This window comes from Macrosteles quadrilineatus, unplaced genomic scaffold (assembly GCF_028750875.1).
Source record: "Macrosteles quadrilineatus isolate MER2022 unplaced genomic scaffold, UCM_ALF_1.0 Scaffold_1__1_contigs__length_201487025, whole genome shotgun sequence".
NCBI lineage: Eukaryota > Metazoa > Arthropoda > Insecta > Hemiptera > Cicadellidae > Macrosteles > Macrosteles quadrilineatus.
The window spans coordinates 28742364-28768761 of record NW_026542594.1 but is presented as its reverse complement, the minus strand read 5'-3'; the positions used below and the strand labels follow the sequence as shown (position 1 = coordinate 28768761).

Here is a 26398-nt window from a genome sequence, read left to right as displayed (position 1 = left end):
TTATTTATACAGAATATTTATTCTATGTCGTTTATTCCTTTAACACGACAATAACGTAAAAGCATGAAAAAATGAAACTTGAGTATATGATTTAAATATAAACAAAGAATGCAGACGTTTTTCCGACTAATCTTCAATATTTCAGTTTTATTATAGTATACATTTCATAGTTGACTGGCTAAAAGTAAACCAAATGTGTCTATTGATCACTGTTTTCAAATATGTGGCACAGCTGTTTTAATTTCAAAAGATGTAAACAAATTAAACCCCATGTTGTTTTAATGGGAAAAGTTTTATTCTGTTGCGAATTTATGGTAAAAAAATAAAAAAAATGAATAGTTTTCCCTCAAAATTCACGTCAAGACCTTTAAATTAAGACCCCTCCCATCCTTCTACGGCCATCCAGTCACTCACAATTTCTTTACAAAAATTTGACTTACGGAATTATATATATAGATTCTAGTTTCTTTAACCACTCACTAAAATCACCACTTCCATGATACTGCTTAATCAAGTCTGAGAACTTAACACCAGTACCTGACATAATGCTGAAATAGCTTGTAATTAATTCAGTATGCAAATTGAAGACAAATAATAAAAGATATTTAATGCTTTAACAAACTAACATTCACTACACATCAGAACAATAAAACTCCCTAGTAAATATTATTTTCTCTATGACAACAAGAATCAATAAAAATCATTCAAAGATAAACAAATAAAAATGTTCACAATATCAAACAGCTGATAAGTGATTTATATTACAAGCACAACTACTTTTACAGGCCATTCGGAAATATGTTTAAATAGTTATTTTCCTACAGTCACCCGACAACGTTGGCTTCCTTGTACTGTTTATAGTACGGAAAGCTGCTAATTGCTGCATATTTATACTTTGCCGTACGGTTTATACTTTGCTGTACGGTTTATACTTTGCCGCACATCAGGATTCCAACGAAACAACACAAAACAGCGTGGTTCTATTATGCACGTAATCCGTGTGCGCTTGGAAATAGGTTGGCAACACTTAAAGATAATAATACTATGAGCAGCTGATTGACTATTATAACTACGATTTAACCTGTCATTTCATGTTTATAGTTTCAGTATTTCTGAACTTTCTGGTTTTTTCTTTTAAACGTTTTTAAAACATTCCTACGATCTTAATAAACAAGAAAATACCTTTAAAGCCTTTTTTTAGGCGCGGAAACCACTTCAAATTACAAAAACATACGGAACTATATTCTCAAAACGCGGAGCACATTTCTTGCCCAGGAAAAATAGCGGAGTGATACGGACCGCGGGTACTACTTTCTCTAGGGCACCATTTGTGTTGCCAGCTGAACCTAAAAACGTGTTGTATAGTGTTTGAAAGACTAATTATTTATATGCTTTATAGTGACTGTAGGAAAAATATAATGTGTAACACGAGTAAAAAAGGCCTTTGCTGCACTCGAGATCATTCCGCACTCGCCTGCGGCTCGTGCGTAAGCATTGCTCTCGTGTGCAGCAAAGTGCCACTTTCACCACTAGTTACACAATAGTTATTTGTGTAACTTGTGGTGAAAGTGGCACTTTGCTGCACACGAGAGCAATGTTAACGCACGAGCCGCAGGCGAGTGCGGAATGATGTCGAGTGCAGCAAAGGCCTTTTTCACTCGTGTTACACATTATATTTTTCCTACAGTCACTATAAAGCATATAAATAATTAGTCTTTTAAACACTATACAACACGTTTAGGTTCAGCTGGCAACACAAATGGTGCCCTAGAGAAAGTAGTACCCGCGGTCCGTATCACTCCGCTATTTTCCTCGGCAAGAAATGTGCTCCGTGTTTTGAGAATATAATTCCGTATGTTTTTGTAATTTGAAGTGGTTTCCGCGCCTAAAAAAATGCTTTAAAGGTATTTCTTGTTTATTAAGATCGTAGGAATGTTTTAAAAACGTTTAAAAGAAAAGTCCAGAAAGTTCAGAAATACCGAAACTATAAACACGAAATGACAGGTTAAATCGTAGTTATAGTCAATCAGCTGCTCATAGTGTTATTATCTTTAAGCGTTGCCAACCTATTTCCAAGCGTACACGGATTACGTGCATAATAGATCCACGCTGTTTTGTGTTGTTTCGTTGGAATCCTGATGTGCGGCAAAGTATAAACCGTACGGCAAAATATAAATATGCAGCAATTAGCAGCTTTCTGTACTATAAACAGTAGAAGGAAGCCAACTTTGTCGGGTGACTGTAGGAAAAAGTAATTTGGTAATAGGCTGTGCTAGCATCAATTTTTTTACTTTACGGAAATTATGTTTCAGTTCATGCGAATGAATATCAAGGAGAAAAAACTCTTACTGATATAGAGTATGAAAGATCGAAAACCAAACATTTGGACGGTAAAAAACTATGTGATGACGATATATTAATGTTGACTGAAAATGAAGAGCCTAAACAAAGAATAAAGAAAAGTGAAAAGAAACGTTCAGAAGTCAACACAACCATTGTAGATGAATTTGATACTATTAACGTTGATGAAAATTCAACAATTAATCAAACAAATGTTTTGGAGCCAGAATTATCGAATGGTAATGAAATAGGAAATCCTGAACCAAATGTATCTAAGGAAGAAGATAGTTTAAATCTTGAAGTATTACACCCCTTTGAGATTGAGAATCGATCCCAAATAAAATCAGAAATTAATATTACAGACCCGTTAACAATGTCTGACGATAGAGTCGAGAATACTTCGCTTGAAGCGGAAGAATCTAAGATACAAGACAAAACCAACGGTTTGGGAAGCAGTGGTGAAAAAGAGGAAGCAGAACCAGCAAATGAAGAGGAAGAAAGGACCATGGAAACTTTTCAGAAAGAATGGGATAGTTATGTAACGGCAATGAGGGATTGTGTTCCGAACGTTGACATTGAAAGTGAGCTGCCTACTGCAGGTTCCTCTGCAGAAGAAGAAGAAGAAGAAGAAGAAGAAGAAGAGGGAGAAGATAACCGATACAACCCTAACATAAAATCATTCGAAACTGAAAACAGAGAGGAAGAAAAACTTACACAAGACAGTAAACCCGTTTCAACTGGAGAACCTGTGTAAGTTTTTCTTTTTCTTTTTGATTGGTTGTAGAAATATTTGTTGTAACCATACATTGAGACGCTTGCCCCAGATATCATGCAGTAAGTTAAAAATTGAATTTTTATTAAAGTATCATGTTTGGATACTGTTTTCTATTAGTTTAACTATGATAACAAATCACTAAGTAGTATAGTTTCCCCGTACGTGTTGTGAAACTAAACCAATTTTATATCATTAGGAGACCTTTAACCCAATATGAACCTGTACTTAAAATATTTTATTTTAGAGTTTTTATTGTGTTATGACCTAGTTTTGCAACACGATAGAACCTATGAACTTGGAGTCCAATGCACAATCCATTCAAATATGTTAAATGTATTTTTTGTACATAATACATTATTTTGTATTCTCCCTTTTTTTTTGGGTGAGGAGGGAAAATGCTTTTACGCACACAGGTAGCCAGCCTGTAGTGTGAGACTCCTGACTCCTGAGTTTATCACAGACTACTCACTAAAAAACCCCCTCTACTCTGTTGGACACAGACCTGGAATTGTTTGTCACATTACTTCAAGTCAGGCCAACATGTGACCTAAGCCCACAGGGCTCGCACCGTTTCTGGCATTATTTATTTTTTTGACCTACACCGCATCCCGGTCGAGGTCAAGCTTCTTGGCGCGGAGAACACCCTGGATGTAAAGTGACACACAGGTCCAATTGTCCTCACCCTCCATCATCATCGGTATGACCGTGTCCACCGACAGCAGTCCTACGAACTGTTGAGCCTCTATGCGGGGCCTTTCCTAATGCTGACAGTGGAAGAAAGTGTGTTCCACGTCATCGGGAATGCCTGGGCAGTATATGCAATCGGGTGACACGGCTTTGCCCATCCTGAACAAGTACGGCCGGAAAAAGCCGTGACCCGTCAGAAATTGAGTGAGGTAGAAGTTCACCTCTCCGCACCGCCGATTAACCCAAGGTTGGACCTGTTGTATCAGTCGCCTGGTCCAGAGCCCCCTTGTCTCCTGTTCCCAGCTCTCCTGCCACAGCTGGAAGGTCCGGGTGCGTTCCTCAATTCTTGCCTGGTCCTCCCCACGGCGCTGATAAATTGCCTTCCTCTCCGCCGCCAAAAGTTTGACAGGGATGACTCCAGCAACCACCAGGACGGCGGGTTCGGACACTGTTCGATAGGCTGATGCTACCCTTAGTGCTGCCTGACGCTGCACTCGGGCGAGCCGCATCCTATATATCTCCTTATTGAGAGCGTCTGCCCAGACTTCCGCACCGTACAGGAGCACGGACTGGACCATTTTTTTTCCATTTCCATTTCGTTTTGTCATGAGAGCCGAAGCCCCCTGACTGCATACCCGGTACCTATCCTTTAGGACATACCCGGGCCCCATGATGTAGGCCGAAGCTTACGCATCAACCTTTAGCACATCATGGGCGGATGACTTAAGGTCATCAGGCTCGCCGGCTGCCGAAGCAGACCCTTCGGAAGGAGGGTTGCCCCTCAATCCTAACCAGGGATTCCGGCTGCTTGTTTAAGCGTCACTCCACCTGGGTTCCACTAGGTCGAGACCTAGAGGTCCATGGTAGAGCGCCCCGACGCATTTAGTGCAAGCAACACTCGGGACCTATCTAATCCCTGACAGGCAGAACCCGCCATCGATAGCCAGGAGGAAGGGGACCGTCAGCACGCTGACGGGGGGAACCCCAACCTCCCATTTACACCGCTGCCCGATCGAGGCCTTACCCATTGCTGGGAAACCAGAGATAACCAGAGCGATAGATCCCCAGATACCCCTGGCGGGCTCGGACCCAGCACGGACTGGACCGCAGACATCAACAGCCTTCTGCGGCTGGACCGCGGACCTCCGACATTGGCCATTAACCGACTAAGGGAAGTAACCATTTTAGCGGCCTTGTTCGCCGTACGGGTGATCTGGTTATATTCTCCTTAAAGTGCAGACAAGCGTAAAGATTTATGAATGAAAACAAACTAATCGTAATTATCTGATGAAATAAGCAAGAGGAATGCGTTTACCCGAATGATACTATAATAGACCTCATAGAAGTATCGTTGTAGGTTATCTCACCTTTTATGGCGTTATTATGAAATTTTTTTTAATGTTTCTGTTACTTTTTTAGTTTGTGAGATGAGGAAATACTGCTAACTGTTAAAGGTTAATAAGACATTTTTACGTAGCCTCTTGTTCATTATAGTTATCATTTTTAATAATTTTTATTTTAGAGGAATAATTGTATTTGTGTTGAAGAATTGTTTTGTGGAAGAATTGTTGTCCTTTTTTTATTCGTAACAACATACAACTTATAATAAATTATCAAAACTTGTTCCAGAATGGAAGAGTTGCCAGACAATAAAGGACAAACTGGCGTAGTACAAGGTAGAGACGCAGTTAGTTCAAATGGGTTAGTAGGTAAGTAATTTTAAGACCTTTAAAACTATTTATACAGCAGTAACTCATATTCTGGAATATACATCCCAAACTGGCAAATAATTACAATTTTTTTTTTTTTTTTTCTTATAAAACAGTGTTTTATAAATTATATGGTTTTTCAGAAATAATGTTCGATTATAAAATGAAATAATATCGATTATTAGGGTGACGTTAAGTAAATTGTAATATTCATTAATGGTAAATACCTGTATTAAAAATACAGGGTGGCATAAAAGTAACTTACACCCCCCTTAACTTTTCAACCATTTGAGATATTTCAAATCTGTTTGTGGCAACCTTCTTAGGTACAAAAGGCTACAATAATTATGGTCAATTTTGAAAGTGTTGTCCTTAGGGGTAATGGGGGTAGGGGGTAGCTCAAAATTTTCAAATAACAAGTTTAGTCGAGTTTGGTATTACTTTTACAGGTCTTGACGAAACATAAAGATCGACATAAAGAAAACCAAAATCGGCCCAATAATAAAAAAAATGTCGCCCTAAAACGTTTCAAATACAATTAACCACGAAGGTGGCTGAAAATTAACTTGCACTCCCTTTAACATTTAATTATTTGAGATATTTAAAACCGGTTTGTAGCCATTGTTTGGATATAAAGGGCTACAAGAATTAAGGTCAGTTTTGAAGATTTTGCCCTTAGAGGTAGCGGGGTTTGGGGTTAGCTCAAAATTTTCAAATAGCAAGTATAGTCGAATTTGGTATCATTTTACAGGTCTTGACGATTAACATAAAGAAATTAGAAATCGGACTATCAAAACCAAAATGACAGTTCAAAATTACTTTAAAAACCTATTGTCTTAATCATTTTTAGCTGCCATTTTGTTATTAATGGTCCGATTAAAATTTCTTTATGTTAAACGTTATGTTTCGTTAAGACCTGTAAAATGATACCAAGCTCGACTATACTTGATATTTGTAAATTAAGAGATATCCCCTACCCCCACTACCCCTAACTGAAAAATTTTCAAAATTGACCATAATTAATGTAGCCCCTCATATCTAAGAAAGTTGTTGCAAACAGATTTCAAATATCTCAAATGGTTGAAACGTTAACGGTGGGGTGTGAGTTACTTTTCTGCCACCCTGTATATCGGTATTGAATAAACTATTTTGTGTAATGTTTAATGTGGTTATTTTACACTTAATTCGTTTCCATGCAAACTACGGTGATTAATCATATGATCGACATGATCGATTTTATTAGTTCTTATTTTCAGAAACTACTGTCAAGCTAAAGAAAGGTATAAACGAATATCTGGAAGAGGACAGATGGGATTTATGGTATAGGTTCGTTGCCTTGATGAACAACAATAACACGAGATCATATGATAAGTGAGTTAACCAACTGTGTTCATTTATTTTAGTCACCCTAATAATTCTTTACCAATTTTGGCTTTGTTGACAAAGGTGTTAAGGATTTATTAAGCAAAAGCCGAATACACTGATTTCAAACTGGAGTTGAATAACATTGAAAATAGTATTTAGCAAATACAACTGATGATTGGTATGGATGTTTCTAATGCTTGAAACTTGAAACATTATTTGCAGTATATTAGCTGGAAAGCAAGTACTATACTGTATGGTGTGATTTATCAGGTAAAATTAGTACATTGATTTGAATCCCTCAACGAAAAAAACAGTGGCTCATTTAATAAAAACTGTGGTTTTTAATTGGAGTTCAGATTATTTACTTAACACAATGACAAGCTTAAAGGATCGATTAGAATTACCATGATAATTATGAATATAGGCCAGTTTCAGCTTGTTTTTGAGCAACACAAGGTATCACTTCGTTTAATAAATTATGCTGGTTTTCCTCTCTACGATATCCTACATACGGTAATTGTCATTGGTTAACTTAATCTAACAAGTTGCATTAATAATAATACAGGACTTAGGTTGAACCATAGATAAATGGATTATAGACAGATTAAAAAGGAGTATTGTCTACTTCTTTTAATATATGGTTGAACTTAAACAATAGTAAACCCGTATTTAGCAAGAGAATACTTATCCTGTAATATTTTAAATATTGTTTTTTGTGAATGGCATTATTTAAAATTATGTGTCAGATATAAACAAATTTTACTTAAAAATCTCCGATAGCTAGTGACTATTACATTTTCTTTTTTTACAGCTGTGTTGCTCTTTTTAAGGCCAAGAAACAAGAAATATTAACGCGGAAAAAAGCCCCTTCACCTCCTTGGGAAGAACCAGGCAAGTGAAATTGATTTACTAAATTCATAATAAGAGGAATGTTAGAAACAAACTATGCTTAGTTGCGGGTTTTAGTCTTAAAGATCTAACAATTATAATTTTTTGTAGATATTTTAGGTAAGACTTCAAAGACTTGGTAAGACTCGTTAAAAAAGTATAACGATATTATCAAATGTACAAACAAATATTATATATAGTTATCTTGAGAAATTCCTAGCATTAGAACTTGGATGCAAATAATAGTTGTTTCCACATCCATCTTGTTTGTCCAATATTACTAGGAAAACACTTGAATTTTTACAATAACTCTTCAACACTTTGACCAATCTAAAGGTCTAGTTTTAGTCCAGGAAAACTACAGTTAATATATCTTTTCCTACAGTTACCTAACAATGTACATGTTCTCTCACTGATTTGAGAAAGCAAAGTGGCCAATTCGCTCATCAGTGAGACAATGTTAACATTGTCTCACTCTAATTACTTTGTCTCACTCCAGATTTGCAACGTGAAGGCACGGAATAGTGAGCGCGTAACATGCAGGCAAGGTCGTATGCACGCGAAATACGTTGGCAGCACTGGCTGTAAATCAGCTGGTCAGCTGTTGTACTGTTGTATTTGTCACTTCACATTCAATGTTATATTAAAAGTTCACTTCTGTGTAAAAATAGGTTATGTTTCTTCACCAATTTATTTGTTTTATGGTAACTGTAGGAAAAGTATAATGTGCAACTGGAGTTCAAAGTACAATTGCCTCACTCGAGAAACCATTCCTAAAGGATTTCTCTCGAGTGAGTCAATTGCTCACTTTTCTCACTAGTTGCACAAATAACTATTTCCCGTGGAAAAATTGCAACAGAAGTGTGTTTTTTACTTATAAATTACTGTTCTATGCCATATCCAAAATCAGACAAAATCCGACCACGGGAAACCCCCAAGAAATCACCTTTAAAATGGTGGACACTTTTTAAAAGTGTAAAAGACCTCAACTCAAAATCTAACTTAGCATATAATTTTTAAGATTCATTTATTTTGTTTCCAATATTATTTAACATTATATATTTTTAAAATTGTAGAAACTATGGTGGAAATCCTGTTTTAGTATACTGCTTGTATTATTTTTGCAAAACAGCTGTTATATTGTTGTTATTCGTTTGTTTATTTTTAGCCCTATTTCAATATTTGTTAATGTAAACATTTTAAAACTTTGTGAGATACAGTTGCGATTCCTTTTTTTAATATTAACTAATTTGTTATGTTATTGATATTTAGGATAAATAATCATGGAAGTTGATGATGACATTGTTGATGTAGAATAGAAGAATAGAATAGAATAGAGAAGTGCTTTATTGACTACATACTATGTACAGTAGGCTACATGAAATGGGTGCGATACATGCACATACAACAATGGTCATACGACCGTCTGCTGGGTTGGCATTAATGTCCATTCAATATTAATGAAATAAAATTGTCCCACATAAATCAATATACTGAGCACTAAAACAAAATAAAATAACACTTCTTTATGCACACAAATACATAGATATATACACATACACATGTATGCATATATACACATATATCTATACTCTAAACATATTGTAATACAACATTTTAAAAATTAAATTCCCTAACTAGCTCCCATCTACGTTTCCATGCAATTTTTAAAAAACTTCCAAGGCCCCGCCAATCCTTCCCATTCAAATAATCCACAAACTCCTCATATTGTATTTTTTGTTTACCAAAATACAAGAGTCGCAAGTCATTGAACACAGGGCAACTAGCCACAAAGTGTAAAGCAGATTCATTTTCGTTTAAATTACACAAGGAACATGTATGGTTTTTATCGACAATCCATGGTTTATAGTTGAGATCTATAAGTTCTCCTCTACATTTTATTATCCAAGAAATGGTTCGGTTGTCTAAACCAGTTTCCAAGAAGCTATTGTTGCCAAGGTCAAAGTCAACGACGAGGTATTGAGAATGATAAGCTGAAGTACGCGCTCTGCCTAGACACTCAGCTCTCCAGCTATCTCTTGCTGCATTTACGACACTAACTAATTGAGACTTTAACCTACCACTCCCCGCCTCCTCCATCGTATGTATATTCAGGTCTATTTGCACGCCATATTTGATTCCTAATGCTCTCCACGCTCGACACCAATCTACATTTTTTCTTAAAACTTCAGCTGCTAATAATCTTGGTAAACGCTCAGGTGGTAGCCCCAATATATTTATTATATAATTAAGATTCATTGAGAGAGAATAAATGTGTAATTTATCTAGACCCGTTTCAAAGTACAGTGAGTAATTTGGCGTGTTATTAGGCAACTGAAACAGTTTCCTAATAAATAACTTTTGTACAGATTCTATCTTTTCGCTCTCTAAATATCCCCATACCTGGCCTCCATAACCATAATATTGTTGATGTATGTGATATGTAGCCTTCCGGTGAAAGTGTTCATGTATTGTGTCGAAAAACATTTACCGAGAAAAAGAAAATTGGCATTTTGAAACCAAAGGGTAGATTTGAAGAAATAGGAAATGTGTGCACTTGATTGATGGCCCAGTTTCAATTACTACTCGCTGTTTGTTTTGTGGAAAACTGGTGGACTTCTTATCAAATCATAAGCCAATGACTGAAAGTGTGAAAGTAAGAACCAAAGGTTGGCATAAGCCCAGAAGAACTTGTGTCTGCAGGTTGTGTCTATAATCAATCATGCAGTAACAATTTTCGTAGTTGGAGAAATATTCCTCAAGAATACTGCACTAACAAGAACTCTTCAGAAAAAGGGCGGCTGGCTAATGAAGAACAGTATCATGCGTTCCTTCGTACTTGTGAATCTTTTGACGAAAATGACGAAGAGCAATTGGTTTTTGGGGACCTAATTTCTAAAATTGGAGAATATCTTCAGGGTGGACAGAGCCGTGCTTATGATCGTAAGTACATGAAGATAAGGGTTTTGGAATGCTATGGAGAAAACATAATAATATCTGGTAGTGTAGGGAAATCAGACATAGTAACGTTACGTGATACAACTAGTGGTATTATTCGAAGTTACCTTAAAAATGCATCACATGCTCATGATATTGAGTTGCAGAAAATTCAGTAAATAGAAGATGCTGCAAGAATAATAAAAATTGACGTCAAAACCCTTACCAATCATTGGTACATAAAACATACAAGAATGAGTCGATAAGTACCCATCTCCTAATGAACTAACAGTTTAAAATGCATTGAATTGAATTCCTAACTGTGGTTGGAATATCATGGATGGAATATGATAGAAGACGACACAACTAACTCCTGGGGTCTGCATTTGTATGCTATGCGTGAGATTATACCGATAGTTACAGCTTCCAGAAGATTGTGGTTGGCATAAAGAAAATAGCGTTTACCATTCAATACTCTGCGACTAACTACCAGCTCCAGACTATCTATTAAAATATGATCCGATGTTCCTACAAAACAAACTGCGTATATTTACATTGCTGTTGCAAGCGCAATGGATTACCATGTTAAACAGCATGTGGGGATTGTCAAATGAATGGATGTCAGAACAGCTATCACCCTTCAAAATATGATAGTGATGAAAGTGATGAATACGACTCATGAGAGTTGTTTTTGATCAATCAGTTGAACAGTTAAATCAACCTATAAAGTATCTTGTGATTCTAGAGAAATAGTAGATATTAACATTATGTACTATTTAAAGGTCAATTATAATATTTTAAGTTGTAAATAAGTATTTTATATCCATACACAGCTTAAGTCAATAAATATTTTCTCAATTTTGAAAATATTGTGTCCGCAATTTTTATATGTGTTTTTTGGGTGTTCCCATTATCGGATTTTGTCTGGTTTTGGATATAAAAAGCCATTGAGAAAGTTTTTGTTGCAATTTTTTCCTTTGTAAAAAATTTTGAAATTTTTATTATTATATGGTAAAAGAAATTATACATATTTATTTGTATATTATCTTTGCTATAATATTATTATATATGTATTATTAATATAAAAAAATATATTAAAACACTGTTTTCTTGGACTATTTCAGTAAGTTAATTTTTTTACTAATAAATAAAAAAATAAAGAAGAATGAAGTAAGGAAACAATAAGAATTTGTTTATTGGTAGTGACACAGGAAAGCAAAGTAATCACCGGTACTGTGGCAACACCAAATAAAGGTCACAGTGGTGCACTCTAATCTAGGCAGACCACCATAGATTAATGGTCTAAGATTCAAAACATTTACAATTTAACACAAGCAACACTAAATTTTAAATATAAAATTGATAACTGAACTCGATAAAATAATAATAAATCCTTTTAAAATCTACTTGAACTGTCATAAAAAGTATTTCTGTTTGCATTAGGCTTAGACGATTATGAAAGAAAACGCAGGAAGGTACAGCGAGAATGGGAGAAAACAGAACGCGACAATGCCCTCAGAAATCAAAAAGGATTCAGTGAGTAAGTGATACAGTCTAAAGGCATTTTATTGTTTAAAGCAAAATTTTAATCCAACTCTATAAATTCAAAATTAGAATAACTCTACCTATTACGGCTATCCATAAAGTAAAGAAAGTTTCGTTCTGACGCCGATCTCGTACATTTTGGCAACTCACGTGTGCATTCGGCAATCGGCAACTCAGTCGGCGTCCAGCTATAACAACAAGAGCATTCTATCGCTGCCCGTTTTTTTTTTTTTTTTTTTTTTACAATTGCGATTGAAAATTCCGCTAGTTATGAGGTGCGGTCAGTGATACAGTTTTTGTTGGCAAAAAACTTAAAACCGATACTTCTCCTCAAGTTTCGCGGACTTTGTTGTTTGAAATTGTCACACAACAAAGCGAAAGCTCCGAGGAATCAGTGGTTTTTGCTAACCTTTTTTCGACTTTAGCGACCAGTTTCTTTGGTCACAATGCTCGGGCGTCCGCCCTTTGCTTCGTCATGACTCATGAGCTTCAAATCGGCTATTTTTTAAACTGAATGCATAATTTTCCACAGAACTTTCATTTATTACGTTGTTTCTTTTAACTTCACACACTTGGTGATAAATTACTATATGGTTTTAAGTTTTTGTCAACAAAAACCGTATCACTCATCACACCTCAAAACTAGCGGGATTTACAATCGTACGTTCATCTTAAGTTGAAATTGTGAAAAACCCCGCAGCGCGAAGAAACTCCCGTTGTCACGGCTAGACGCTGACTCCGACTGGCGACACTTGACCTTATTGACATACAGACAGAGACTGATCCTGATTTAGAGTTTAGACAGCATTGGAGTTGGACCTGTTGTCTGTCTAGTTCTATTGTCTGCCGCTCAGCCGCACTGCATGCAAGATGCAAATAGCAATATTTTCTACTACTGTAGTTAAAAATTGAGGTGATGTTATTGTTATAAAACAAGTATAATACTCTTGTATTAAATAGATAACACTTGTAAGAAAATACCTTAGTAAATCCTTATTTAACTCGTTTTTTTCAATCATCGATCAAAGGTGATATACGTTACGTAATAGGGCTAATAATGTTTAGGCTACATTAGTTTGTTATTATGTCAAATTTCCTACTAAGACCAATTTAAACACTCGTCAAACGAGGAATTAAACATGTATTCTTTTATAGATTTCTATACGAGACTGAGGGGATTCCACAGTACGAATATGGTCCGGATCTTGAAGATAGTAAGTGATCTTATTGTCAAATTGTAAGCTACCAACATTATTTGGGTCGTAGCTTACATCACCTTATTCTTAGTATTCTCTAATGCCAATATGCATTTATTGAAATTCACAAAGCTTTATTTACTAGCTTTCACAAGGAATGCCATTCTACAAGATAGTCAAGATAGACTAGGAGTACGCTCTGAAGTCGCGTTACAAACTTACAACAGAAATAATAAATAAAAAAATTACATCCTAATAACAAATACTCACGCTTACAAGATTACCGAAAAAATTGTATTCTCTCACTTAGTGGAACAAATATGTTTTTAATAAAATTACCAAACCGCCTGATTACTAACTAACCTTGTAATGGAAATGACGAGTTAGTAAAAGTTATTATTTTGTCAATTATTCTCACAATACAAAATAAGTTATATCTGCCTCGGATAAACCACAGAGAAGGTTCGACCCTTATAGTAACCTTAAATTTTACCTGGTAAAAAGGAAATATATCAGGTGTTGAAAATATTAGCCACATCTAATAATGAATCGATATTTATTGTGTAAGTACTAAACCTATTGCGATACATACATCGATATGGTTAACGAGTCTTAATCACCGCGATTAACAGTTTATCGAAACGTGCTCCTTTCTCGCGCCAAATCTACACATACGCACTTCACACCTCATGGAAGAATCGTAGCACTTTAGTACCGTACATGTATTGCGATATCTCAAGTTATCAGATACATAATGAATCGGCACACTTACAGAATGAACGATAAACCGTATATCGTGGGTAATGAGACAGATGCCCCTCCCAATATCCTATAAAATGATATTTACAAATTACGTCGCACGAGACAAATGCCCCTTACGACTTGATACGTGAATTAATCTGAAGGCGGGTATAACTTATATGGATGTATTTACCGACGTGCGAGACATGAGCCCACCACTAATGTTAACGTGTTTGTTAAGTAACGTGGCTTAACAAGTAAAAAATTACCTAAAAGACCACCGCACTTAAAAAACAAAATACAGAGGAAAATTAGCTCGAACTCACGACTGAATGCCTATTAAAATGATTTTGTCAAGACAGTTATGCTCAAACGTACGGTGATATCACTATGCGAGATACTTACCCCACACGGAATATTACGCGTAACGTAACACTTTATCTACACTCTTCGTAGGACTTTAAAATACAATAATAAGATCACAGTTCAAAAAGGGACTTTCAATTGAAGAATAAACTTGAAGAATAACACTCTCTGTAAACGTTTTGCCATAACTTCAAAGTGAGGAATACACGATACAATAACACTCTCTGAAAATAAAATTATACTTTATCCACCCTTAACCTACAGAACAACAAAATGGTACACTCCGAAATAAAATTCTACTAACTTTTCACTTCACAAAAACTCATCCGAAATGATTTATTACTTGAAATTAGGAGGGACTTTTATAATGGAACTGAAGAGGCATATGCCTCCGCTCGATTATATGGTGTAAAATTTAGAAATGGATTTAGCGTCTCGAGGTGAGAGAGATTTGCCTCTAACCGAGAGGGAGAACGTTCGATACTTTATGAACTCAATACTGAAAAATAAAATCGAGACAAACTTTGAAAATCTGAGATTGTTAAAGAATTAACAACTTTCGACTTTTGGAGTGACACTTTGGAAATATACCCCGTTCGGTAATCAGCGACACGACCCTCACTTAGACAATCTTCGAAAAATGTATAACTCACTAGCTAGACGGTACGGCACTGACTGTCTTGGTCACTTCTAAGAGAAGTCCATGTCCCTTTGACTTGTGGTGGGGGTGAGGGAGGGTAGCGATATCACGGTGACGCTTGCTTGACTCCAGGACCGTCCTTAGATTTACTTATCTGGCGAGAAATTGGAAATTCACTGTCACAACCTACATTCTAATACTTGAATATCTTGCACAGCCAAACACCGAAACGAATACACACGTCTTGTTATTCGCTTTGGCCAATATAGTCCACTGTATATGTACTGTATATGCACTGTAGTATGTGCATATTCCTGTTAACCTTTAATTAGGTAAAAGCTTTAATGCAATGCATTGATCTTTGTCTTGAAAGCTTACAGGTTTCTCTTCGATATGATGAATACAAAAGAGTACGATCATCAAGCCTATAAAGATTCATTAAGTAAAGAAGAACTTGCTGAGATTTACTCAGAGGGTGAAGTAGAGGAGGAGCTTCGAGAAAGAGAGTTACGAAAACAAGGTAACTCAGAGTCATTTACGTTATACCGTAAGTTAAGAAAATGCACTCACAATGGCCAACGAAATAAAAACCTACCTATATGCCATCATATGAATTATAATAATTCAAATTGTTCCAAATATGATTTTCCTTTAACTTTGGTTGTGTCTGATGAATTTTCTAGGTTAAACAGTTATCAATATATTATTTATAGTTAGAAGACGGTCACAACTGGTGTCCCTCTAAACATTCTTTTCGTTTTTTTGTTGCAGGAAAAGATTTAGTGAGCACACTAAAAAGAGCTGAAGAGTCTGGTGATCCCACCTTTAATCAGGTGCCTCCTATAGACCACATGCAAAACACTTTTGATGAGCTCATAAACTTGCCAAATAAAGAATTTTCCCACTACGATACCGTGCCAGACTGGATAAAAAACGACCCGACAAACCCAATTAACTATAAAACCTACTCCAAAAAAATGGGAACCGACCTTGAAGACTCAAACTCGTTACCAAATACTAATGAGAACAAAGATGGGTATTTGGATGAAAGTAATGGGAAGTATAATTCTTTAAACAATCATAATAGTGATGTAAATAAAGACAGCCAGTCAATAGAAGCATTCCATATGAATCAATCGCACAACATTAAACAATCCTTTCAAGATTTGGAAAAGTCAGTTGCCAGAACTACAACATCCTACGATGGTAGGTATCGTAATACTTCATGAGAAAAAATCACATTCCATACAAAATACACAAAGAGGGATCACAGAACATATAAGTCGGATTTAAAAGTATAGTACATTAGCTATACTTGATGCAATTTTGATGTTAGGATGTATATAATAATACAACAACATTAATTAATCAAACATATTAGAAATTCACAATTTACGAACAGTGGTACAGACTTTGATGGTAAAGTATTTCACACAACTGTTGTTTGGTTGTTGAGGTTTCATTTTTCTCATCAGTAATATGTCAACTACCACTTTGGAACCAAACATAACTGTAATGTTTTTTTTTTTTTTAGAAATTAACGACAGGAAAGGCCAACTCAGCAAAGCAGAACAGGCTCAGAAAATGTGGCAGTATTTTCTTCATTTGATGAAAGAGCGGCATGAAAAAAATATCGAAAAGTAAGTTGAAAAAATAACAACCGAATTTCGTGTTAAAATATATACATATACTTAAATTTGGAGGACCCAATTGAAATTGATTGTCATGTTTTTCATTTGTAACAAAAATTATTGTAGACATACGGGCTCCAGATATCTCGATATATCTTTAAAGATAAGACCATAATATGGAAGCCAAAAACTTTATCTCCTTTATCTAGCACTAAAATCACACACCACTTACATCGTGGCGATTAATAACTTATTTTTACGTAACGTTTGTGAGATGTTGAAGACAAAAGCTTCAGATTCAGAAAATGGGGTAACAAGCCATACATCGTGAGGATTAATGGTTTTTATTAAATTTACAAAATTTTTTTAGCTCTAGTTAAGCATTAAGGACGACGTTAGAAAATCCTTGACAATCTAATTTGTTCGCTTATTTTGGTTTTCGCTCAAACATTCCACAGCGTGACTGGTTTCTCTTTTTTCAAGTCCGATAATCCCTTTTCAATAGCTCCACGAACTACGAATTTGAATTGAAACAGAATATCATTATATATATATATGTATAGGGTGGATACACTTACATATTGTGTGTTGTTAGGTTCACTTCTTTGAGTCCATCGAGCAAGACGTTTACTGAAGGTGAAGCGAAGGCTCGGTGGTTGCAGTACGCAGCGTTTTTATCAGGAGACTCGCCGATAAAGTTAGTATCGTGTTTAAAAAAAAATAGTTTGTTATTCCAATCATAACTACAGTATACCTAAATACTAACGCCTTACAAACGATTTTATGAAACAAAGATAATATATGTAACCCATTTTACTGAACATTATTGGTATTCCCAAACTTTTCAAAACATTTCATTTGTTTAAATAGCTAATTCAGATGGTATAAGTATTCATTATAATAAACTGACGTACGATGATTAATCATATATAAAGAAAACCCCTTAATAGATATTTCCATGTAATTTTGCCAAAAGACTGTTTCCTGATTAATATAAATAAACAGTCATATGTGTTTTCCTATTGTTTTGGTTAAAAACAGATAATAATTTAGTGTGTATTATTTTAATGAATGAAATAAAGAAGATGGTTTTTGTTAACATTTATTTTGTCATTTCTAATGTTTAACATTAAGTAATCGTCCGTGATATCAAAGTAATTGAATCACGTATAGTGGCGAATTAAAAACATACTTAGTTATTTCATTTTGTAATGCGTCTTTGTTTGTTTTCTGAGGTGTTACAGTAAAAAAATGATCCATTGGTAGGACAAAAATCACCGCTTGATTCTAAAAACTAACTTTGAGTTAGTTAAGGGATAACTGTGCTTTAGAGATCCTTTGAAGTAAAAAACTAAATGTGTGTGAACAATATTTGCCGCCAAATATTATTAAGCTGGACAACCAATATAGTTTTTTAAAACATAACTTTTAATGATTTGTAGTAAAACATATCCACTTTTGGTCTAGGTATGTGATAACCTTTTATTTAGCTTAGGCTAAGTCTCAACCTTTAATATGATTTTAGAACTTTAGAAACAACGTAAATGGCTGTATCACTTTTGTTCCATTGTTGAAGGCTAATTTCTTAGAATCACTTTTGTTCCGGGGGTCAGTAGGTAGATTTCGGGTCCGGCCGAAACATCGCTTTTGTTCCTGGGACATCTCTCTTGTTCCACGAGAGAGGGGGCTGTACTTTCCCTCCCCCAAATCCTCTTTTTTGTCCTTCTTTCTTTCATGCGTGCTTTACAACTCGTTAAATAAAATTTTTTTCCTTAACAAAAATATCAAAAGTGTAAATAATTTAACCTAACCTAACCTAACTTGTGAAAGAAAGAATTAGGAGGAGAGCGAAAGAAAGGAATTGAAGGAGGGGGAGTGTTGGCCCCTCTTTCTTGGAACAAGAGAGATGTCATCGGAACAAAGTCGATGGTTCGGCTGGCCCCAATATCTACCCGAAATAAAAGTGGTGTGATGAAATTAGACTTCAACCGCGGAAAAAAGCGACACACGCACGTAAATATACCTATCCCAATTTCCGAAACATTGGTTTTTTCAACTCACAGTAAGAAATACTTTTGTTTATTCTTACTAAAAACATTTTTAATTTGAAATGATCGTATAATGTTTCCTGCCTACACTTAGTTAAAAATCAATCATCGCTTATTGTAAAAATGAACAAAAACTGAATCATTGTATGGCGCATATAATCAAGTAAATAAAGTGTTTAGTATGCTTGTTCACACTCGGTTTGTTATAGGATGCCAGAGTCCGCTCCCAGTAAACAGGTCGAGGCACAGTCGAGGTCGGGCCAGGAAAGCAGTGAGTACATCTTACATGGTCTGGGATCCTCATGTACTCAGTATACAGAGTGCCCAAAAGACCCGGGTCGGTTAAATATTATTCGAAATTATAAATATATTTTTGTTTTACATATTCAGTGATCCGCTACCTCCTCGGGGGGCGCCCGCTAGAAGTAAGAAGAACATCTTAAATGTAAGCATAGGTTGATATGCATATAAAGTAAAAGATATCTATTAGTAGAATACAATGCCGCAAACCCGAACTCAAACAGACAACCGAAAACCAAAATGACAGCTATTTAAAGTTGCATTAAATTTGCAATTATGTTATACCTGGTTATACCCATTATATATGGCATTCCTGTATTATCAATATACTATAGTGTACATTTTGGTTGATGTATCAATATGTTCTTAGAGATTCCTCAGGGGGAAGTTGGAAGCCTGCTAGAAGTTGGAAGAAAATCAAAACCGTATTCATAGGTCGATAAGCAACATAAAATGAAAGGGCTTTTATTATTAGAATACAATGCTGCAAATTTTAGTTTAAAATAACAACAGAGTAATAAATGGCAGTCGTTCAAAGATTCAAAATGGCAGATTCGAGAAATCTTTGAACGGATGACATATTTTTGACTCGGGAGTCCGGTTGTTTTATGCATATCAACCTATGCTTAGTTTAAGATTTTATTCTGACTCCTGGCGGGCTGTCCCCCTGAGGAAGTAGTGGATCACTGAATATGTGATAAGATATATTTTTATGACCAGTAACTTTGTAAAAAATTGTGTAGCTCTATTTAAAATATTTCGAATAATATTTTTTAGCTACGACCATTTCTTAAAGTAGCCGTTTCAGTTCAGCTCTTAGAATTGGAAAGATTCACATAACTTCATTGTTTATTTACGTAACAGCATAGTTTTACCTAACAACATGGGTAACGGACTAATGACATGGTGGAAGGAAAAAAACATAGGTGTGCTATTCCCACATATTCTGACGTCACTCGGATTGCAAACAAAAGATCACCTGATTGTAACTGCCAAATTAGTATGTATTTCTTTTGATTTGATTGTTATTGTTTTTATAATAATAAAAACAATAACAACCAAATCAAAACAAATACATATACTAATTTGACTGCATCACCTGATTGTAACTGCCAAATTAGTATGTATTTCTTTTGATTTGATTGTTATTGTTTTTATAATAATAAAAACAATAACAACCAAATCAAAACAAATACATATACTAATTTGACAGTTACAATCAGGTGATCTTTTGTTTGCAATCCGAGTGACGTCAGAATATGTGGGAATAGCACACCTATGTTTTTTCCTTCCACCATGGACTAATGAGGTTTAAGGATTGAGAGAGAACAAGTAAAATTGCAATGCTTCAAACTTTGACTAATCAGCTGTATACCAATTTAATTGTTAACTATTAGTGCAATTCGTGGTTGGTACAATGAGTCGTTGCATCAATATCAGTGGCGATGAGAGGTTATAAACGAAAACATAACCTCTCTTAGAAGTTTTGAGTAGTATTATTAATTAAAAACTGGTCGTAGGTAAAGTATGCAACTCGCGTAAAAAGTGGTAACGACACTCGTAGAAGTTTTTAAGGCACTCGCCAAGGCTTATACTAGGTTTGTTAACACTATCTTTACGCGATCGTCGCGTAAACTACAATAACCTACCCGGGACTTATTGGACACTCTGTATATTGTGTTAATATTATACAATCAAGTTAGTTGTGAAATAAATTATTTTAGGTTTTAAAATGTGTCATAACGCAACCAGTTTAAATTTGCTAACATTTAAAATTTGTCACCACAAACCAAATTGCTTAAGACTCTCAAAACGCATAGAATGGTGTTTCAATTCTCTTTTTTACCTGAAAGAGTCTATGTTTTGGATTTTAAATCTCAAACCCACAACTCTATCACTACTACATATCTCAATTACAATCTTAACCACGACTCAAACTAACTCCCAAACATTTAACGGGTTAAGGGATTACAAATGTATTTGTATTATGATCACATAGAACTAAAATATCACATTTCAAAATTTCCATACAAAAAATACTAAAATATAATTCTAAACAACCATTACATAAGACAAGGGGCAAATCCCCCTGCGTTCCTCTTTGACCTCGTAAAAACCATGAATACGAGCACAAATCGCAATATACATAGCATTCCTTTGTTATCAATATACTGTACATTTCGATTGCTGTATCAATATGTTCCTCGAGATAAGCTATCACTAGGTTAAATTAAAATTGCATTTAATTTATTTAAAAGAAAATCCCCGAGCAATTATCAGATTAATACAGTTCAGCCTAAGAATGGATTCAGTAATAAAACTACGATTATTGCTAAATATGTAATTAAAACAGAATCTCATAAAAAGTTAGCTGAATAATTAACACAATGCTCTTATGATACAATCACTGATCTTCAACTTGTTTAATCAATTTCGGTATATTTCATATGGGTAAGTGTATTTTTACGACATCTTACAAGTATAAAAACCGATTTTACTCGTTGTAGCTGGAACAGTTAAGTTGTTCTCTTGGTTTAATTTGTATAAATCTGTTGTAGTTTTGTATAAATGTTGTATGGTAAACTTTAGTCTCACAACTACTGAGTAATACTATAACACTTTTAGTTTCAGATATACCTTCTGTAGGCTGGAGAAAATTTATCCAACGTATTGAAGCTCTGAGAATGGACCCAACATCAAAAAATCATTCTGCAGCTCAGTCACAACCAACGTTTCCTGGTAAGAAAAAAAAAACTTGTTGGTACTCGTAACTTGTAATAATATTTAAATGTGTAGAGATGTGTATAATAGGGAAAATCAGATCGTACTGTTATAGCTGAATAATTAACTGAACAAGTTGGCCATCCAAATATAGTTTTTTTTTTCAAATATTTCAATCCTATACATATAGTACATATTTTTTTTAAATTATGTGCATTTTTTACTGTGGATTAAATTTATACTTGCTGTGGATGCGAATGCAACTATTCGCATAGTGTTGGTCTTGGTAAACAACCACAGTAGTAGTTTTGTCAACATCAGATCAATTATGTATAACTATAAAAATATAATAAAACGTATAATTAAAATACAGGGAGTAGCAAAATTATCTGACGGGTTTCTTTACCGCCCTGTCAAGCAAGTGAGTGGTGAAAATAGGGATGTTACAAAGCCAACGTGCGGCCATTTTTAGTATCCATGGAGCTGTGGATCGCTCGGCACGATGTTTTATGACTTTTTAGTATTTGCCTTACATTAAAAAAAGACGTGTTAAAAATAAAAATAAAACTGATTTCAACATAGTTGGGTTTTGTTATTTTGAATTATAACATAAATATGTTATTCATGTAAAATTGTAATTTACATTATACATGTAAAATCGCACGAATAGCTAGCTATTCAACTTATTTTAGAAACATGTTTAATAAAATGTCAGTAACTTAGTAACTATTAACTGATTATTCTACGTTGTAGTAGTCTTCACCGGCGTCTTGAGTTTGTCCATTTCTATTTGAACAGGTGTTATTTCCACGATAGCAAAGTCCTTTGCAAGGTAAGCTTGATTTAACGCAACCATCTTTTTAAATTCTGTTCACTGGTCTATACCAAACGCAACAATAAAAAAAAACTTAATAATAATAAACCCAGGTAGGTTCATACCTGAGTTTACCTATATTTTACTGCGGTTTTCTTCACCAAAATGAATAACACATCTTATTTATAACTTGAGATATAGATCTTAATCAAAGACAATCCGTAAAAAATTGAAAAAACTAATGTTAGTGGAGGTCTACTCTACAACTCACCTTAGATTCTTTATATTTAAAAAAATTTTCTCAAATAATAGTTCTGAGTTGACGTAGTGTTTTTAGACCGGTATACTTAGCAGCTTAGAAATATGTCTTTAATTACAGAAGAATGTTAAGAAAAAACAAATTTTGTTTTACTTTTAAGCTTATAACTCGCCTCAAACACATCGGGTTTCAAATAAATAAATGTTTAAAACTCACTGAGTATTCTCATATCAAAATATACGATATCGCGTAAAAATAACTCGAAACACAATCGTTAACTAAAGATAAATAATTTAAAAAATATTTTTTTTTTTTTGGACGCCCACAACTCATATTCAACTCAACCAATTTTTATACTCTATGCTTTAAATTGAAGTCAGTAACTCGCCGAGTTTCTAGTATATAGAATTTAATATAACGTATATTATAACAGGAGATAATATCTTTAATTAAAGACAAATCTTGGGAAAACTGAAATGTCAGTTAAAATTCTATAAATCCCCTCAAACTCTATAGATTTGAATGACCAATACCTCAAATGAAAGCCAGTAGTTCGCTGAGTATTTTATTATCGAAAGATATAACATCCCACTATCAGTACTTGACGTAAAAATCTTTTATTCAAAATATTATACAAAAATTAAAATCTTTGTTGGTTGAAATCTTGTAGTTCGCTTCTGACTCGTTCAATTTCATTGATCTACATGTCAAATGAAAGCCAGTTGATAACCGAGTGTTCTTATTTCAATGCATACAACATATAATAATAATAACTCAATGGATTGAAAAAAATCTTTTCTTATCCAATAATTCAATAATCTTTTCTTTTTGGAAAAAAAATGTTTCTTTAGTGTGGAGATGAATAACTCGGTGTTTAAGTCCCAAAATGTAATTAGTTAAAACTTCAAATGAAATTCGGTAACTTTTCAAACATTTTAATAACAAAAACAGCCAGCGATGGTATTGGATGGTCTCAGGAAAGATGTCACAATTTTATTAAAAATATAAAATATCCTTTTTTTCTTTGAAAACCAATAAAATATGTATTTTCTAACGCTTTGTTTTGGCAGTACCCTTAATTGAGCAAAGCATCCAATAGATGTATTTATAGCCAAATCTAAAGGCCTACAACTTTTATTATATACATTGTGGTCATATTTTGAGTAATTAAGGCGTAAAATTGAAAAAAAGAAATATGTCATAATTTTTTTATAATTTTTAAACTTTGAAAAGTAATACTGACCTTTAAACAAATTATATATATTTAATGTATATGGTATTTCTGAGTACGGCATTTAAACATATACATTTGAAAATAACTCGCATTGCTATAGCTTAAATGTTTTTTTTTTAATACATCGTTTAAGTAATAGCTTACACTGTAATTCACGCCATTTTCCAAGATGGCGTCTGTTGCCCAAGGGTGCAAAAAGGTACCCGGTGGTTTTAGGGTCTCCTTCCCTTAGATATCACATATAAAAAAAAAACCTTTATATAACAAAACCAGGTTTGGGTCAATTCTGGCGGACTAAATTGTCACTTTTAAAAAAAGCTTCCACTACAAATGCATGGTGATCAGCTGTCCACAGGTCTATGGCTACTATAACTTTCCGCACGTAGGCTTTAAAACGCCCCTGTTCCTACCACCCTCTGCCATTAACTTGCTCGACAGGGTGGCAAAGAACTGTCAAATCATTTTCCAGCTCCCTGTATCCAAACACAAATTAATACAACTTCGGAAGATTATAAAAGTAAATCTTTTCAATACAGGACAACCACCTCCTTCTGAGGGTGGGTATGGCGACTGGCCTCCTTACCAGAACACCGCTAGCTACAACAACGCAGCTTCAACTACCTGGGAAAACTATCCTCAACAACACTACCGAGAGCAGTACCCATATACTCAACCTTACACAGATCCGGCTTCTAGACCACCACCTCGACGACAAGACCCATACTACGGGCCCCCAGTCAACCAAGCGCAAAGACCTGGCTACGAACATCAGCCGCAGCCCAGAGGCCTACAGGGCATGAATCAATACATGCAATTTGCGAGTCAACGGGGTGACCAATACGACCCGCATGGCAGACCGCTGCCTCCAAACGTGTCCATCAACCGAGCGTACAACGGCGCTGATATGGGATTCCAAAACCCGTACTTTGTTCGTGCTATGGATGAAAGTGCAGCATACATTAACAACCAGTCTGATCCGTATACTGCTAACCGCTCACGGGTCGGTTGGCCTGGGGACCACAGTGATAAGTTTCACAATAGGAAATATTTCATGCCTGATATGGGTGGCCAGCAAACTTACATTCCGAGGGACTTCACCGGCCAACCAGGAGACCACAGCGATAGAAATTACAATAGGTCAAATTTTCGTAATCCAAATCTTAACTACCGAGGTGATACGTTCAGTAATCAGCCTTTTCCGAGAGCACCTGCGGATCCTAACAATAGATCAATTAGGAGTTGGCAGAGTGGTACGAGGCCATTAGCTTCATCTGGACTTCAATCGGGACCATCTATTCCTACTGGTCCCAGCAATCAACAAGAAAACTCATTTGTAACAGATAAACCATCATATGCTGATTATAGCGGTGTTCCCAAGACCGACTCGTCCTGGCCAACAGGACCCTTTGAAAGAAAATCTGAACATGTAGAATCTAGTCAGCCGAACTTCCATGTTGAGCTGCCCGCAGAAAATTCATCAGTTGATCCTACAAGTGAAGAGGATTTTTAAATTATATTTAATTGTGATTCTCGTGTTTGATTTTCGTAGCAGGGTCAACCAATAAAACATAAATTCATTGAGAAATTAATGTCACTATGTGTTATTATAAAGGTATGAGGCCTTTACAGAGCTGTTTTTTTTAGTTCACGCTTATATGTGACTGAAATTAAAACTATTGTGTATTGTTTCATTCCAAACTTTTATTTAGGTAATTAAAATTGTGTGTTATAATTAGACGTGAGATGCGTATTACAACCAATAAGAAAGACCTGAGCATATGATAAGTGCTTAAAGTTTACGAGTATGTCAAGTCGAACAACCATTTTAGCAATTTGTGTAAGTAAAGATCAACGAATCCGTGTCGCTGAACCTTCTATAATTCCAAAAACTCTATATGTAAGATTTTTTTCATATTAGGTACATAAAAAAAAACATTTATCACAAAGTATGGATTTAGGTATTAGCAAATTTCCCTAAGTAGCCATTACCGTAAGTAACACGGTAAGACCTAGAGCCGGGGCCGATATACTATTTCATGTCTCTAGAGGCGAAAAACACTATTCGCTCAATTCGTATACATGGATATATAAATATATATATATATCGTCCGTGAACGCGATAACTTGAGTAAATTTTGTCCGATTTTGATGAAATTTGGCTTAAAGATGTCAGGCAGATTAACTTTGAAGAGTTCGTGAACC

General features: G+C 35.0%; 1 protein-coding gene across 1 annotated transcript in view; it reads left to right on the top strand.

Moving 5' to 3' along the window:
• Positions 1–25931, top strand: part of LOC128995593 (uncharacterized) — a 38142-nt gene extending 12211 nt beyond the window's left edge. The window contains exons 4-16 of the mRNA XM_054420612.1: positions 2313–3090; positions 5432–5511; positions 6768–6882; positions 7688–7767; positions 12145–12241; positions 13402–13460; positions 15563–15709; positions 15961–16395; positions 16724–16829; positions 17416–17517; positions 19078–19139; positions 21794–21907; positions 24733–25931. Coding sequence (XP_054276587.1) covers positions 2313–3090; positions 5432–5511; positions 6768–6882; positions 7688–7767; positions 12145–12241; positions 13402–13460; positions 15563–15709; positions 15961–16395; positions 16724–16829; positions 17416–17517; positions 19078–19139; positions 21794–21907; positions 24733–25706 — 3149 coding nt within the window. The 3' untranslated portion in view covers positions 25707–25931. The remainder of the gene's footprint in view (positions 1–2312; positions 3091–5431; positions 5512–6767; positions 6883–7687; positions 7768–12144; positions 12242–13401; positions 13461–15562; positions 15710–15960; positions 16396–16723; positions 16830–17415; positions 17518–19077; positions 19140–21793; positions 21908–24732) is intronic.
• The last annotated feature ends 467 nt before the right edge of the window (positions 25932–26398 follow it).